General features: G+C 59.9%; 1 protein-coding gene across 7 annotated transcripts; it reads right to left on the minus strand.

Moving 5' to 3' along the window:
• Nucleotides 1-286: 286 nt before the first annotated feature.
• Nucleotides 287-15230, minus strand: GIGYF1 (GRB10 interacting GYF protein 1). Of its 7 annotated transcripts, none has more exons than XM_042971173.1 (29): nucleotides 15196-15230; nucleotides 12029-12147; nucleotides 10725-10949; nucleotides 9836-9987; nucleotides 9696-9756; nucleotides 9473-9586; nucleotides 9249-9378; nucleotides 9045-9140; nucleotides 8772-8883; nucleotides 8552-8660; nucleotides 8148-8188; nucleotides 7757-7927; nucleotides 7259-7512; nucleotides 7030-7138; nucleotides 6406-6543; nucleotides 6145-6242; nucleotides 5765-5936; nucleotides 5464-5630; nucleotides 5246-5346; nucleotides 5045-5158; nucleotides 4861-4961; nucleotides 4623-4705; nucleotides 4369-4515; nucleotides 4021-4248; nucleotides 3558-3748; nucleotides 3300-3460; nucleotides 3048-3205; nucleotides 2826-2955; nucleotides 287-2732 (listed from the first exon to the last, which is right to left on the minus strand). In XM_042971173.1, the coding sequence occupies exons 6-29, from the start codon at nucleotides 9505-9507 to the stop codon at nucleotides 2680-2682; spliced, it is 3099 nt and encodes a 1032-aa protein (XP_042827107.1). In that variant the 5' UTR covers nucleotides 9508-9586; nucleotides 9696-9756; nucleotides 9836-9987; nucleotides 10725-10949; nucleotides 12029-12147; nucleotides 15196-15230; the 3' UTR covers nucleotides 287-2679. The 7 variants fall into 7 exon arrangements, with proteins under 7 accessions (XP_042827107.1, XP_042827108.1, XP_042827109.1 ...); XM_042971174.1 differs by lacking the exon at nucleotides 15196-15230 and adding an exon at nucleotides 15023-15119; XM_042971175.1 differs by lacking the exon at nucleotides 15196-15230 and adding an exon at nucleotides 12328-14759.
• Nucleotides 15231-16232: the final 1002 nt, after the last annotated feature.

The following is a 16232-nucleotide window of genomic DNA, read 5'->3' on the forward strand; positions in this document are numbered from 1 at the left end:
GGGGGGGGGGGGGGGGGGGCAGGAGTTTGGGCCCTTGTAAGTAAGGGCCAGAGAGAAACTCCCACTCCTTCTCCAGCCCAAGCGGAAGTCAAGCAGGAGGACCTGCCCAGCAAGGCCACGGGTGCTCTCACACACACACACACACACACACACACACACACAGCCCCCAGACTCTGGCTGGCTGACTGACCACAGCTGCCCCGGCCCACAGCTCAGTTCCTAGCTCAGAGCTGTCTTTCCGATCACAATGCCCCTTTCCCCAAGACAAGACACAGAATCAAGAGGGGAGAACACACACCAAGTTTTATTGGGGAAAGGGGAATATTTACAGGGGCAGGTAGAAGAGAGGGGAGTCACACAGGGTGAGGGTGGGGGGAGATTGTGGGTCCAAGGCAGACAAGGGGATACAGAACAGCCCCTGCACCCACCCCAACCCAGGAGGGTGGGAGAGCAGCTGGGGCCCAGGAAGACGGGTGGGAAAGGACAGCAATGGGGGTGGAGTCCCTGGGCTGGGGGGCTCAGGGGCTTGTAAACATTGACCACTCTCAGAAGGGGATGGGGGTGGGAGAGGGCCCCCCCTACACTTCCTCACAGGGTTAAGGCCTCTCCAGGCTCAAGGGCCCCCTAAGTTCAAAGTCTCTTTAGCTGGGGGGAAGGGGAAGGAAGAAACAGGGAAGAGTGTCACCCCCCTCCCCTGCATTGGCTGCGGCAGGGGTGGGGGCGGTTACATTCAGTCACAACAGTACTCCCCCGACACCTCTAATGCCGCCAAATACTGGCGTGAGGAAAGGGGGAGCTGGGGGGCCAGCAGCAGCAAGACATTTCCCCCTGGCCCATCACCCCCTTATTGCTTTAGAGAGAATATTGTCTTTTCACGGACGCTAACACTGTTGAAACCAGGGAGAAGCAGGTGGAGGGTGCCCCTCCACCCCCGAGGCCAGCTTTATCCCCCAACACTGACCCAGTTGCCACTTTGGTGCAAAACAAAACAAAACAAAACAAAAAAAGAAAAAAAATGTGGTCTAAGAATGGATGGGGAAAGAAAATGGGCCACTCCCCATTTCCCCAGGGCAGGAAGGACAAATACATTCATGGAGGGGAGGCAGTGGCAGATTCCTGCCCTAATACTGCACTCTGAGCAATGAGGTCAATGGGAGAAGTTAGATGAGAAACCCAAAAGATACAACAAACTGTTAAAAAAAAAAAAAAGAAAAGAAAAGAAAAACACACACAAATGGAGACAAACCCAGGCAGGTGATTGGGAATGAGAAGTTGGTGAGCAACAGAAGGGTGGCCTTCCCCTGACCCAGGAGAGACGACACTTCTATTCTTGACCCCCACACCTTACCCAACATTAAAAACGCATCAGGGGAGCAGGGAGGGGGAGAGGCCACCGGCTCCTCTCCCATTTGGTCAATGGGGGGGGGGGGGTTCAGAGCAGGGCTGGGTGGTCCACTTCCCACACAGCTGGCTGCAGGCGGGGGGAGCTCCATTCTGACAGCCCCCACACTGCAACCCGAAGCCCCATGCTGCCCACTCCCTTGGCCTCCTAGGCCCTCCTCTTGCCCCTTTCACAGGAGAAAACAGTCAGTAAGTGGTGCCTCTCTCTCCAGCTCCCGGAGGAACTGCTCTACTCCCACCTCGCACGGGGTTGAGGCAGAAGGCGCAGCAGGGGCTTGTGGCCCAAAGAATACATTCATGTGGCAAGGCAGGGAGCTGAGGCTTTCAGCTTCACACCCAGGCCGTCCCCCCAAATGGCAGCAGTGGGGGAAGCCCCTCACCAGGGCCAGAGTGGAAGTCCCGTCACCCTGACGGCCAGAAGAGATTGGCACCGGCTGGCCCTCTCCCCCTCCCCACCGTCAGCCAGCACAGGATGGCAGCCTAGAGAGCTGAGGCGGCCCGGCCCATTTGTGCAACTTTCCCCTAAAGCAGCAAAGCCAAGGGGCTACTTTGGCCCCCACCACGGACACCTCTGCCACGGTCACAGCAACAAAGGGAGCCGTTCACAGCGGGTCCGGCCGGCGGGGCTGAGGGGGCCTCGCTGTGCAAACTGCTGGCACCCCAGCTTCCAGTTACCCCAATGGCCCACCTTGCGGGGCAGGGAGGGTAAGTGCAGCCTTGGGGGCCAGGCAGGACAGGTCCATGGGGCCTGTGTCCCCACTGCCCCAAAATAACAGTGTGTTTTTTTCCTTAAATCTCCTAACCTTTTTTTTTCCATTTTCTTTTTTCTTAAAAAACAAAAACAAAAAACAAAACACACACACACACACACACACACACATACACAAAAAAAACCCCAAAAGACCTCTGTGGACCTTCCACTGTCACCCTCACTGTCCCTACAGGGGGAAGGGGTGCTTAGAGTCTAGTTTTTAACAATTTTTGTCTCTCCTAACAGTTTTCTTCAATGCGGTTTAAAATGCTTTTTAAAAAAAGAAAAAACAAAACAAAAAAAAAAACCCAAAAAACAAAAAAAACCAAAAACCCTTCCCCCCCAATCTGTAAAGTGCCTCGTGGTGGGTGAGTTAAGGTGCATCGTGTGGTTTGTAACAAGTGCTGGGGACCCTGCCCCTGCTTCCTCCTATGCTCCCGTGGGGAGCCTGCAGGCTGGGGACCCAAGGGTCCAAGCCGCTGCTGCTGCCCCTGGCCTACAGCCCAGGGGCTGGTGGGACGGGCTGGTCAGTAGTCATCCACGCTCTCGATCTCACCAGAAGGTCCGTGCAGGGAGTACCCTGAAGCCGGGGAGAAGCTGGGTTTGAGCTCTCCCCAGGCCCCCGCCCCGTACGAGTAAGAAGCCTCCTTCATGGCCGCACCCCCAAACTTACCCAAGATGCTGGGATCCGAGTGCAGCATCAGAGCCCGCCTCTTGGCCTTGCTGCCCTCCCCAGGGCCGAGTTTGGTGCTGTGGTTGGTCTGAAAGGCTGTCTGCAGGGAGCCGCCACTCAGCCAAGCCTCCTGCGGGGCGCAGAAGGAAGCTGGGTCAGCGCGGTGTGGGGCGATCTCACCCCACCTCATCCCACCTGCCGGGGGAGCCAACGGAGCCTCACCTGCTGCCGCTGCTGGCTGGCTTTCTGTTTGGCCCTCCGCTCCAGGAACTGTTTGGCAAATTCTTTGGCTTCCAGCGTGTCCCCCAAGCAGGACCGGATATAATCGTGGACATCGTAGGGGGATTCCACCTCCTTGAGGATCGCTACAGCCATGGGCACTAAGGGGCAGGAGAGGCGGGCTGTCAGGGCCCACCCGATGCAGGTCGGGAAGCCCCGGGCCAGCCCGGCACCCTCAGGGGCTGCCGCCCATACCGTCCAGGCTGCCTGTGGTGCTCAATGTGTGCAGCATCTGCTCACACCACTGGGTGAAGCCGTCCTGGGGCCTGGGGATGCCCTGGAGCAGCTTCAGCAGCTTCTCTTCCTCCTCTGTCTTTTTGCGCACAGGCCGGCCTGACAGGTGGCTGTGCGAGTCACTGAGTAGGACGGGGACGAACCGGAGGCATGAGATCTGCCGAGGCAGGTCAGGGCCTCCCCCTCCGCCCCGCCACGCAGACAGACCCCGGCACCCACCTGAGAGAGGGGCTGCTCCGGCTGTTCTTCAGGCCCAGGCTGCGGGCCAGGCTCCCGCTGCTCTTGAGGGTGTCCTCCCAGAGCCCCAGGCCACCGCTGCTGCCGCCCCCGCTCTTGTCGGGCCCGCCCCACAGTGGCCCAGCCTCAGACACCCACTGGTTCAGAGGAGCAGCGCCCAGGCCCCCGAGCTGCTACAGATGGCAGAAGTCAGGGTGACCCAGACACAGACACACGCACTCCAAACAGCTAGGTGGGGAGGGGGGCTCGTTTAGGTGGCGGAGCGCAAGGTGAGGGCCGCCCAGAAGCGAGCGCCTTCAGAGTCAGGTCTGTACCTTGGGCTCAACCGTCCCTCCCCCCGCTCCCCCCACCCCCGGTCACCCTGGGAACTGTAACTGGAAGGGGTTCCTGAGGGCTCAAGACCGGCCGATCGATCGGTGGGGGAAGGGCTGGCCCGCCCGCTCACCACACGGTGGTTGGGGGCCTGGGCCCGCGACGGCTCCCGAGGCGGGGGCTGCTTATGCAGCTGCCGCTCGCCCTCCAGCTGCAGCTCCAGCAGCGTCTTCATGGACAGCCCCTGCTTGGCCAGGCCGGCCCACAACGGTGGCGGGGAGCTGGGTGCGGGGGACGCCGGGACGGCGGCCGCTGCCTGCTGCTGCTGCAGCAGCTTCAGCAGGAGCTCCTGCTGCCGCACCTGGAGCGGGGAGACGCGGGGAGACGCGGGGAGACGCGGTGAGACGCGGTGAGACGCGGGGAGAGCGCGTGGCCGGCCGCGGGCCCCAGCCCGGCGGGGGAGGCCCAGCTGGGCGCCCACCTGCTTGCGCCGGAACAGCTCCTCTTCTTCCTGCCGCCGCTTCTGCTCCTCCTGCTGCTGCTGCTGCTGCCGGCGCTTCTCCTCCCGCCGCTTGCGCTCCTCCTCCTCCCGCTTCGCCCTGAGCTCCACTTCTCTGCGCTCTTGGAACTGGCACAGGAAGCCAGCTCAGACGGCGGAGTGGGGGCACCCAGCCTTCCCCTGCGTCGGTCTGGCCCCTGCCACCCCAGGACCCCAGCCCCCTGAAGCCCACTCACTTTGTGTTGCAGCTGGAGTTGTTCTAGAATTGGACCCTGAGTCGAAGAGTTAATTGGTATGTCCCAAAGACTGGCCTCACCGCCTGCAGGAAGCAAAGCAGCTGCAGGAAGCAGCTCAGGGTGCCGCCGGGCTAGAGCGCAAGAGGGTGGGAGCAGACACAGAGCCCCTGGCCCGCCCCCCCGGGACTGGGGCACTGGGGTTCAGAAAGTGGGGGCAGGGGACAGGCTGGCCACACACCTGACTGTGATGAGGCTGAGGTATGTATGTCCCAGAGGGGGCCCGAATCCGGCACCGACAAGGACCGGTTCATGGTCGGGAGCAGGTTCTGGTCCCCGCCTCTGAGGAGCAGAGCGAGGATTCTCAGGACGGGAGTCCCTCTCGGCTCTGCCCACCTCCCCCCCTGCACGGACTGGCCCCGGACCTGGGCGGTTTGAGAGCTTGGAGCTGCTGTAGGAACGCAGTGAGCTGCTGCTGGGGCGGCGTCAGGTCCCCCAGAGCGGCCTTTTCCCGGAGCGCGCACTGCGGGAGCTGCCGGCTGCAGACACGGAGACTGGTGTCGAGCGGGGAGAGGCCACACGGCCGGCGCCCGGCCTGACCCACAAGGCCTTCAAGGCCCCCGTACCTGCCGACCAGCTGCAGAAACTGCTGGTGCTGCAGCTGCTGGTACAAGGCCGCGGCCGCCAGCTCCTGCTGCTTCTTCAGCCGCTCCTGGTCCATGTTGCCCTGAGTGGGGGCCAGAGCGCTTCTGTGCCTCTGACCTGGTCTCGCTCCGCACCACCCGCCGCCATCCGTCCGGCTCCCGCTTCCCCGCCCTGCTCCTCTCCAGGTGGACGTGCTCACCAGCAGTGGGGGTGGTGAGGGTCCCGGGGCAAAGGGCACGCGACCCCACATCTTGATCACCTCACCCAGTGGCTGGAAGCCCTCATCACAGCCCCGCTTCACAAGCAGTGCCATGGAAAAATAGCCCGCCTGGAACCACTCGGCCATCTCCTGCGTTGTAAAGGGGCCTGGACCAAGGGAAAGGGGACTTCGGTCAGAAAGCTACGCCAGAGAAGCCCTGAACGAGAATGAGGTCGTCCTCCTGCCCACCCACCCCCGCCCCCCGAGCTCCCACTGCATGGCTCCCACTCCCCACGAGCACCTTGGATCTCCCCCTGTGGGTCCTTGTAGAACCACTTCCGGGCCGCACCGTGGCTGAGAGGGAGGGCAGTGGCAGCTGCTGAGTGGCGCAGACCCTGGGCCTGCATGGCAGCCGTGAACTGCTCTTCCTCCAGGGAGCTGTCCTGCAGGGAGGCCACCAGCTTCTCTGCCTCCTGGGAGACCAGGGAGAGAGGGAAGGCTCAACGGCCCAAGAAGGCAACACCAAGACGAGGCCGAGGCTGAGGTCAGGGTGGAACCGGGAGGTCAGATCACAAGGCAGACAGACGGGGAAAGTAGGAACTGGGGGGCGACAGATGGAACAACGGCCCCCTGTCCTCTGTAGGGGAGGATCCCTAGAACCTTCTTAGGCTTCTCCCACACCTGCTGCAGGTGCTTCAGGCCTTCATCATCCTCCAGATCTCCAGGTGGACCAGGGGGTGAGCCCACCCCGGGACTCAGCTGCATCCCCCTCATATCGTCTAGGAGTGAAGACAGGAAGTGCAACAGAAGATCCCGAGACAGGAAGGAAACACCCCCCCCCCCAACCACCCTCATTCCAGAGGAGAGGGCTGTGATTCTAGCTCTCTCCCCGCCCCCTCCAAGGAAGGGGAGCGTCCCCCGCCCCCATCAACCCTAGGCTACCTTCAGTCGCCGGCAGGTCTTTCTCTGTAGCATCGTCGCCTTCCCCGTTAGTTCCCCAGAGCGGGCCCAAGGTGGGCAGTGGGGGTGGGGAGCTGGAGTTTTCCTCCTGGGGAGGCAGTGGGGTCAGCTCCTTCCCTCCTGAAAGAGAAGGGCAATTACCAGAATTCAAAACCAACCAGCTGGAAGGCCTTACAGATGACTTGGCATAAACCCTCCATCTGTGGCCAGAATCTAGGCCTCTGGACACCCGAATCCTCCCACCTAGCTTTGGTCGACCCCGCTAACATCCAACCAATCAGCACCACAAACCCCACTCTGCGACACCAGACACGTCGGGAGCGTGTCCGGGTCACCGCCTAGGGCTGTACACGCAACACCACTCTTGGCACCACGTTCCTGAAGTCCTCCAAGGAATTTTCACAGGTCATCTTGATTACATCGGGGTCTCGCCTGGCACCCTGCCTTTCAGACAGCCCCGTTGCGTTCCTCCCGCCCGACGACACCCGCTGTTCTCACAGGCCACCTTCTCCTGAAGGCGGGCGGACAGCTGGTGCCTAGCCTGGTGAGGGCCTTCTGCCTGCCCGCCTCCTCTCCTCCCCACCCCACCCTGCTCCTTGGGCTCACCCGCCTCAGGGCCCGCCTCATCTAGCGCTTCAGAAGGTTCTTCCTCCTCTTCCTCCAGGCCCTGGAAGTCGAGCTCCTGCTCCTCAGGAATAGGCTCCTTGGGGCCCTTCTGCACGGGGTTACGGAACCCGGTGGGGACGAGGGGCAGAGGATAAGTGGGAGAGGCCCCTGCTGGGGTAGGTCCCACCACCCGCCAGCACAGACCTTCCCCTCGCCCCCTCACGAATACCTTGAGAGGCAGAAAGGCCCCAGAGGCATCAAAGGTGCCCATCTCCTCATCCTCATCGTCCAGGCACCATTCGGGGAGCCCATCCTTGTCCTCCTCAAAGCCGTCAGGCCCTCGGCACCTCCGCAGGTGAGCGCTGCCTCCCCCACCCCGCCCCTCCTCTTCACCACACCCTCCTCGATCCCCTCGAATATCAAATTCAAACTTGCGACGCCGGTCCCCATGTTCCCGCCAGCCAGCAGAGCGGGGACCGCTATCTGGGCAGAAAAAGTCAAGAGAAGGAGAATCAGTATCCTGGGCAAGCTGGCTTTCGCTCTTCTGCTGCCCACTGGGAACCCCCCGCCCCCGCGCCCCCACCGGGAACCGGCATCTCCAAGTCTGCCCTCCCACCCGCTCCACTGCAGGAAACTTTCTGTTCCCTCCACCCGGCTGCGGGAACACACCCTCAGGAAGCTCTTGCCACCAATGCCCCCCACAACACCCATCCGGCCCCAACCTCACCAGGGCTGGCTGAGCGCCAGCGGTCGCCATCTCGCCGGGGTCCTGCCCCAAGTCTCCAACTGCCTTCCTCCTCTTCCTCTTGCTCCTCTCGGAGAGAACGCCAGTTCTCGCTATCTGAGCGGGCATGTTCCTTCCTCGGGCCAGCCCCTCCCTCCTCAAACCCGGATCGCGCTTGGAGACGGGAAGACACAGTCAGTGGAAGGGCAGCCACGGTTCTTGGAAGACTCTTACTACACACCTCGTGATAAAGGAGGAGCCCAGCTCTGGGCCCTCCTGCTCCCACCACCTCCCCCGGGAAACACCTTCCCCTCATGTGGTCACCCCTTTCAGTCCTCCCCCCACCTCTCAGGGACCCTCAGGACCCGGCCATCGCCCTTGTCACTCTCCATACCTCCATCCCTCCTGGCTGACTTCTCAAACCTTCTCTCGCCTCTGCGGAAGGAAAAGGTGTTGGTCAAACCAGGACAGCTTCCCCTCCCCAACCTGCAGCATCTCTGCACAACTTGTCCCTTCTGTCCTGAAAAGGGTGGGGAGAGGGAGGGCTGGGGGGGGGGGCAGTTAGGGAAAAGTCAGTCTTGGGAGGGAGCCCAAGGGGACACATTAGAATAGGAGGTCACAGGACAAATGGGAAGAGAGGAAGGCAGCAGGGAGCTGGGAGGCAAAGAGGAAGACTTGTGACCAAGGCTTATTCAGCAAATCCCCTGCTGCTCTCTAATGCCAAAGGCGCGGAACCCCTCCACACGACACCAGAACCCGCCACAGGGCTTCTCTGCTCTGCCATGATGCTGCTAGCACCTGTCATCCCAACTCTGGCTACGCTGGATCTCCCGGGGGTTTCGGCCAAAGGCCCCTTCGCCTTCTTCGATGCTTCTTTGGTAAAAGCAACTGTCACCACGGCCTCGGCCTGGAGAAAGGAGGAGATGCACGTGGGAAGCCTGCCCGATCGTCTCTCTGCACCCTCAAAACCATGGGCCCCACCTCGGCCCGCCCCCGGACACGTGGTCACCCCCTCTACCTCGGCTCCGAGTGCTGCCCCTGCCGCGGGAGGCGCCACCTAGGGGGGGGCCGGCCCCCTTCCCCATCAGCCTCAGCACAGCCACACTGTTCACTGACAGGGAGAAGTTTCTCTGAGGAGGGAGCCAGGGGTGGGAGTGAGGACCCAGGCACCCGCCGCCCCCCCCACCCCGCCCAGAACCACAACCCCCACCACCTGTCTTTCCAGCTTTGGCCCCTCTCTCCAAGATGGAGACCCAGCACCCTGCCCTGCAAGGCTCCGGCCCAGGCCCACCTGCTCCTCCTCAGTCAAAGGCTCCAGCGCCAGGGGCTGCAGTGGCTCCTCCTGCAGCACCGCAGCAAACTCCTTGTCCTGCAGCTCATCGGGTACCTGTCAACCGGGGCAGAGCGGAGGTCCCACGTGCTCCTGGACCCCCTCCACTGGCTGAGACCAAATGGGCAACAGGGCCACACACCCCACGCTCTCGCCTAGCCCCACCTTGTTCTCCTTGACGTAGAGAGCCAGCATCTCTTCTCGCCCGTAGCGATAGTCAGCCAGCTTGTATTTGGGCATGGCAGGGGACGGGGGTGGAGAGGCCACACTGCCACCGCTGGAAAGGGCCCTCAGCCTAGAAAAGGGACACAGGAAAGGAGAGAAACAGGAATCCGGGCAGCCCTCTTCTTCCTGGTTTCTCTGAGCCATCCAAAGCATGTGTGACTCACCACTCAGGCCCAAAATTGAGGGTCTCTGCTGCCATTGTGGAGCCAGGTGTATCCTCAAGGTCCGAGGGGCTGAAGGGACAAGGGGGGGGGACCTGGCGTTCACTCTCCAAACACCTGTGGAGACACGGGGACACTAGGCCTCGGAGACAACACATCACACACCTAGAAAACCACAAGAAGAGAAAAAATGGAATCCCGCCTAATGAACTCTGAAAGGACTCACCTAAGCCAGTCACGTGCCACTCACACCATGAGTTAAGTGAACTGTCGTGACGGGGGAAGACCTGGGGGAAGGAAGGAAACAGGGCAGCTGGAGCCCTTTCCAGCTTCAACAAAGGGTACCTCCCTCTACCCCAGACTTACTTGGCAGCCTTGCCCCAGGAAGCAGGTAGGGCCAGGCCGGGGCTCTCTTCAGGCAGGGGCCTGTGCTGGAATGAACCAAGGTCTCCAAGCTACAGGACGCTGACCTGACTACAGTGGTGTCCAGGGAGGGAGCTTCACATCAGGGAAAGATCCTTACGGAGAGACAAGAAAATAAAACTGGGGTTAAACTAACGGGCCGGATGGGTCTCCCCACCTCTGGCCCTCCTCTGGCCCGCAACATGGGGAGATCCACAGCTGCGGGAGGCTTCTAGTTACCCGGCGCAGGGAGCCACGGACCCTGCTCTTTCTCATCTCTGTCCCCCCCGCTAGGCCTTAAGACCAGTTAATTGACCCAGCAGAGCTGACAGAGGCGCTGGCATTGTGGCAGAGCACGCCAGGTACCTCTCCAGGCCTAAGCGCCCCCGCAGGGTGGCGTGGTATTTGGGAAGGGGCTGGTTGAGGCATGGGGGACACTGAGAACAAAAGTAAAACACAAGCAAGCAAGGAAACCAACAAACAAAACATCAGAGCCACAAATACCCTAGAGACAAAAAAACATCAGTTATGGAAAGAATTACAAAAGCAACCTAGGAGCAAAATTACCTCCCTCCTGGAAACTCTCAGGGCCGCCTATTTGGCGGCTAGAATCCAGGGATTCCATTTGGGGGGAAAGCCAGTGGAATGGGAGCGGCGGTGAGGAGCCCCTCCCCCAGGGCCAAAGACAGGGCAAACGGAAGGCCATAGGCAGGTGAGTCCAGCCAGTGCCCCCTTGGCCTGGTTTACCCAACAGGAATCCACACTTTTCCAGGGATCGGGAAGAGCCCCATCACAACTACTAAGAACCAAAAAGGGAACATTATGCTACAAACTAGGCAAAAGCCCCTCTCACCATAAAGTAAAAATGAGGTTGACAGAAGTAGTGGCAGTGGCAGTGACCTGTCCTCCTAAGGAACAGCAGGAGAGGCTCTCAGGGGGCAGCGCATCCCTGGCGGTTCTGAGCAAGGATGGGTGGGTGAGGTCTCAGGGAGCTGCACAAGGGCTTCCCTCACTGGCTGGGGAGGAGGCTGGACCAGAGTGCCTCCACGGTTTCCATCAAGTCCAAGACTCCACGATTCTGCGAAGAAAGGCGGAAGGGTTTCTTCCAGAGGGGTCAAGGGGCAGTAGCTCTCACAGCTGCAGACGGGAAGACAAAGCAGAACACCATGACAGAAGTGCGACCCGCTTCCAAAATCCTGGTGTCCTAGGAGGAAACCCAGCTTTGGAGGTTGTCTAGAACAGGGTGGACTTGTCCCTGGCATGACCATCTCTTCTGCAACAGCCCCAACTGGACATTCCTGGCGACAGAGCACACCACGGCACACGTGGCTCTCAGGAGACGCATGGTGTTGAAAAGGGGCACCTGGGTGGCTTAGTCCATTAAGCGTCTGACTTCGGCTCCGGTCACGATCTCGTTGTTCATGGGTTCGAGCCTCTCATTGGGCTCTGTGCTGACAGCTCAGAGCCTGGAGCCTGCTTTGGACCCTGTGTCTCCCTCTCTCTCTCTCTGCCCCTCCTCCACTCATGCTCTGCCTCTCTCAAAAATAAATAAAAACATTTGAAAAGCTCTTCCTTTCACTGGATTCACGCAGGCCTCCCAGGACAACAGAGTAAGGTTCCTTCTTTCCATGCTACAGCCCTTACCTAATCTGCCCAATCAACCTTGAAGACACTATGCTAAATGAAACAGCCCAGTCACAAAAGAGCAAACACCACAGGATTCCTCGTTTGAGATTCCTTGAGCAGCCAAATTTAGAGACACATAGAACAATAGGGGCCAGGGCTGGGAAGTGTTTAATAGGCAAGAAGTTTCAGCCAAAATGGGACCAACGAAAGAGTTCTGAAGATGGGACAGTGGGGACAGTTGCACAACGTGAACGTACTTAACCTTGCAGAATCGTACACTCAAAAATGGTTAAATGGCCTGTTTTACCACCCCGCCACCCCGGCAGGAGAGAAAAAAAAAAAAGGTTTAGGGGGAAAAAAAGAGACATTTGGGAATACCTATTACATACCGAGGTCCTCCTCACTCCAAAGAAAACACCCCACATTCCTGCAAACAAACCTCAGGAGAGGCTGTTCTGAGCCTCTTGCGATTCTTTCCAGAAGAGCCCCATCCTCATGGAAGTCCACTGTGAGACAACAGGGACAACTCACCCTCCCTCCCTTCCAGGGAGTGGCAAAGGCAGCTCTCCTCTTCCGGCCTTCACCTTTCTGTCCCGGTCGCAGACTGGCAAACTGAGGAAAAGTGGTTCCCGGTGTGAGAAGCAGGGAAACTGCAGAAGCAAGGAAAGGCAGTCAGGGCAGAGGAAGCAGAGGAGCGGCTGGAGGAAAGTCACGTCTCCGGGCTGGCCTGGCCACAGGGGGACCTGGTCCAGCAGCCGGTGGCTGTCGGGTCGTCCTTCAGACCAAAGGAAGCACTGCAAAGCAGCACACGAGCTGCCAGTGGTTCCCACCTTCCGACCAGGCGTGCTTCTGTGTCCTCTGAGCCAGGGGTTCTCAACTGGGGGCGCCTGCACTCCAGGGCACATGTGGCGGTATCTGGACACGGTTTTGGTAGGCATGACTTGAAAGGCGCTACTGGCCTCCAACAAGGCGCATGACAGCCCCCCACAACAAGAAATTAGTGGGCCCAATGCGGCGACAGTGCCCGGGCTGAGGACGCCTCCTCCATATCACAAGCGCAGGTAAAGCCTGCTCTGTGTTTACGGGGAAGAACAGAAGACAGGAGAAACCAAATTTATTCCAGTTCAGTCTCCCCTAAAAGCAGGGAAATCTTTTCCTAATTATACTGTCCCTTGAGAGAAATCTGAAACCCTGCCAGGAGGGAAATCCTTAAGAGATGAAAACAATTGTGCAAAGTTTCTCTATCACAAACTCTCGAAGCCACCTGTTTGGATCCCTTTCCAGTGAAGGAAAGGGCCGGGACAGAGAGCAGACAGGACTGGGGGCAGCACCCTTTCCTGGCTTCTTGATCTAAGCGTCTCCTCTAGGCTCCTTCCCGCTTACCCGCCACCCCTACCTTCAGCACCTGCCTGCCTCATCTGCCTGCCCGGCTCCCTCCATCCCTCTGCCCCATCTTCTTTCTCAGGCCTTGGTACACCCTCTCCCTCCGAGCTTTAGATTTATTGCTATTAAAAGGCTGCCCCCTGCTGGAGTTGAGGGAAAAAGATATACTGGTCCAGGGTGTTCACAACAGGCTTGCAGGAACAGGAGGGAAGCCTGTTCTCTGGGGTTCAGAACCCTGAGAAGAAAAAGATCCCAAGAATGGGCAGTCCTAGCACACGCTAAGTTAACGTTATTTCCTCATTCCATCAACCCTAAAATTAGCCCCATTCCAGAGCTATGTGCCTTGGCACAGAAAGGTACCACTATTAACAGAAGTGGAGTCCCAAATTCCCCAACATCTGAGCAACCAACAACCGCCCAGTCCCAAACCTGTTGGGAAGTGACTCTGCCCTTTCTCAGGATGCGAAGATCCTCCAGGCCCAGGAGGGTAACTGAGAAAGCTCAGAAAGGGGTGCAAGCCCATGTTTCCCCCACCTGGTGAGCGATCCCAGCTCTCTCCTCTCTGAGCCATCATGACAAATAACGCCCCTTGGCACGTTTACCAGTTAAGTTTTCAAAGCGCTTTCACACTTTACCTCATTTGATCCCTTCTACCCACTTGCCCAGTCTTGGGACCTAGCCAGGGAAAACAAGGAAGGATGCAGCTGGCCCCACAGGGGACCCCATGTCCCCAGACACTCTGTTCGAGACTGGAGAAGGGATGCACTAGCAGCAGAAGCACCCTGAGTACTTTGTGAGTTTCAGGCCGTTTTAAATTTCCTTTAGTTTTATAAATCTTTCACGTAGCAATCTCTTCTCCCTTGCTGTTTAAATTGAGACTACTCTTTCTACCCCTAACTCCAACCACAGACAACAACAAACTACAGTCCTTTAATTTCTCAAACGGCAACAATACTAATCTGTCCCCTGGCTTAAAAAGCCGGGCCAGAGGTCTAGGAACACAACTCACTCGACTGTAATCACCATATAGGTCTCCTAAGGCCCTGGGTCCCCAGACCAAGGCAGCAACACAAAATCCAGATCCGTCTCGATCCTTCCCAATTACACACCAGGCCAACAACTAGAAACTAAGACTGGAGCTGAGTGAGGGTGGGTGGCCTGAGACACACAGGGAACAGTACAGATGAAGGACCTAGAGAACAAACTCCCACATCGTGAGTGGCAAAGGGGACTAGGCCTGTCGGCGCCCATAGGGCTTCAGATACAGAGGCGGGGGGGTGGAGGGCTAAGGTACAACTGCCAGCTCAGAGGAGCAGTGGAGAGATTGTGTGGAGGCTGATCTTTGGGCAAACAGCAATAAGGAGAGGGCAGTGAGACTGGGGCGGGTGGAGGAAAGAATGGGCCAACAACAATTGACTTAACATCTCCCAGGGCCGGGGCCCTATGAAGGACCAGACCTGGGAGCTTACTGGGAATTCTAGTAACGGCTGGGTAAGAAATGCGAGATGAGGGTTGCTTTTAAGTTAACTTAGGAAGGAAGAAGAAGGAGGGGGAAAAAAAAAAAAGCCAAAGTGTGAGGGGCCGTGGCCGGGGAGCTGCTGCATCAGAGGCGCTGGGCTGGGAAGAGCCTGGCCTGGAGACAGGAGAGACTTAGGTGTTGAAAACGGTCAGGCAACAGGGAGCAAGGAGACCCCAATGACCAAGCACTAATGTCGCTCGTGGAAAGGAGATTTAGGTGAAGACCCAGTGGAGGTGCTTTGGTTAAGAGGAAAGGCTTCCACGTTGGCCAAAGTCACGGAACGCCTGGACTTTCAGAGCCGCTGGGCCCAGCTAATTACGATAAGAGCCCGGAGGCACGCCGGGGAAGGCTCCGGGGACCGCCGGGCATTAGGGTCGGGGGGCCCCGGGCGGGCCAGGCGGAGGATGCGGATGGACGGGAGGGGGCCGGGCAGGGCTGCCGAGGGGCCCGAGGGCGACCGTTAGGAGCGCGGGGGTGGGAAGGAGGCGGGCCGCCCGGGAGGACGGCGTGCCCTTCAGGGAGGGGGCGCCAGGTGCGCGGGGCGAGGGCGGCCGCCCCCCCGGGAGGGGCCCGGCCTCCCTCGGGGCCGTGCCGGGGAAGGGCCGGCGGGAGTGCGGACGCACCGGGCGGCTGCGGCGGCGGCGGCGGCCTGGGCAGAGGCGCGGGAGGGTCCGTGCCGGCGGCCCGCGCTCTCGCTCTGGCTCTCGCAGGCTCGGCGCGGCCGCCTCGGCGTCGGGGGCGGGCCTGCCCCGGGCCCGGCGGCGGGCCGGGGTCCGCGGAGCCGCCGAGCGCTTACCGCGGCGGGCGGGCGGCGCGAGGCTCCGGTCCCGGGGCGTTGGCGGCGCGCGGCGGGCCGGGGGGCGGCGGCGACGGCGGCAGCGGCGGCGGGGGAGGGGGCGCTGGCGCTCCCGCGGCGGCCGCTCCTCTCTGTTTGTGTTTGTAGCAAGATGGCTGCCCGCCTCGCACCACGTGACGCGGACGCTGGGCCGCGGGGCCGCCCCCTCCGCCGCCGCCGCCGCCGCCGCCGCTGCCGCCCCCGCCGCCCCCGCCCCCTCCGCGGCTCCGGTCCCCCGCGACCCGCACGGCCAGGCGTCCGCCCCGCACGACCCGCGAGGAGCCCCAAAGCCCGCCGCCCCGACCCCCCCGACACGTGACCCGGGGCCTGGCTCATCACGTGACGTAGGGCCTGCAGCGGGCCGGGGGTGGGGGTCCCCGGGGCGCTCCCCGGCTGCCCCTAGCAAGTGACGCGTGACCGTCGCGACGGAGGCCGCCGCAGGTGGCATCGCAGGGCTCTGAGTTTCGCCAGTCGGCTTCCTCCAGGAAGCCCGCCTGGATTGAAGGAGACAACTTTTAATCCAGATGTGTGTTCACTCAGACGTTCTGGGATATATGAAATAAGTGAGGAACTAATCACTTGGAAACTGTCCGAGGCAGCACTGGCTGGTGAGACCTAGAGTTTCTACCTGGCGCCGCCACTGACTAGCCTCTAGACTTCGGGGGAAGCATTTGATACCTTCGGGCCTCGGTTTCTCGTTTGCAGTCAGGTATTATTGCACTTCTCCGCCCCACCCCTGACCCTCACTCCACTTCCTTCCCGGAGTGCTGAAAGAATTAAAATAGGTGAATATGAAAGGCTGTGAAAAGAGAGAAATTACTATGCAAATCGAGTAGTAGATTGACACCTCCTTTGTTTAAAAAAGGGGTTTTCCAGAATCCTTGAACTTTTCAGGATGAAAAAGTGTTCTGGTGTTTTCACCTTTTTTTTTTTTTTTTTTACAGTTATTCTAGAATGTAATACTTTGCTTTCCAGCTTCCTATAATAGCTGTTACCAA

Source organism: Panthera tigris, chromosome E3 (genome assembly GCF_018350195.1).
Source record: "Panthera tigris isolate Pti1 chromosome E3, P.tigris_Pti1_mat1.1, whole genome shotgun sequence".
Taxonomy (NCBI): domain Eukaryota; kingdom Metazoa; phylum Chordata; class Mammalia; order Carnivora; family Felidae; genus Panthera; species Panthera tigris.

Excerpts from the sequence above, each read along its gene's own strand:
- GIGYF1 (XM_042971173.1), bottom strand. The coding sequence starts at position 9,507 with ATGGCAGCAGAGACCCTCAATTTTGGGCCTGAGTG. Across the intron at positions 8,884-9,044 it reads CTTTGACTGAGGAGGAGCAG|AGAAACTTCTCCCTGTCAGT; the intron begins GTGGGCCTGGGC and ends CTCCCTCCTCAG. Across the intron at positions 5,937-6,144 it reads GCCTGAAGCACCTGCAGCAG|GAGGCAGAGAAGCTGGTGGC; the intron begins GTGTGGGAGAAG and ends CTGGTCTCCCAG.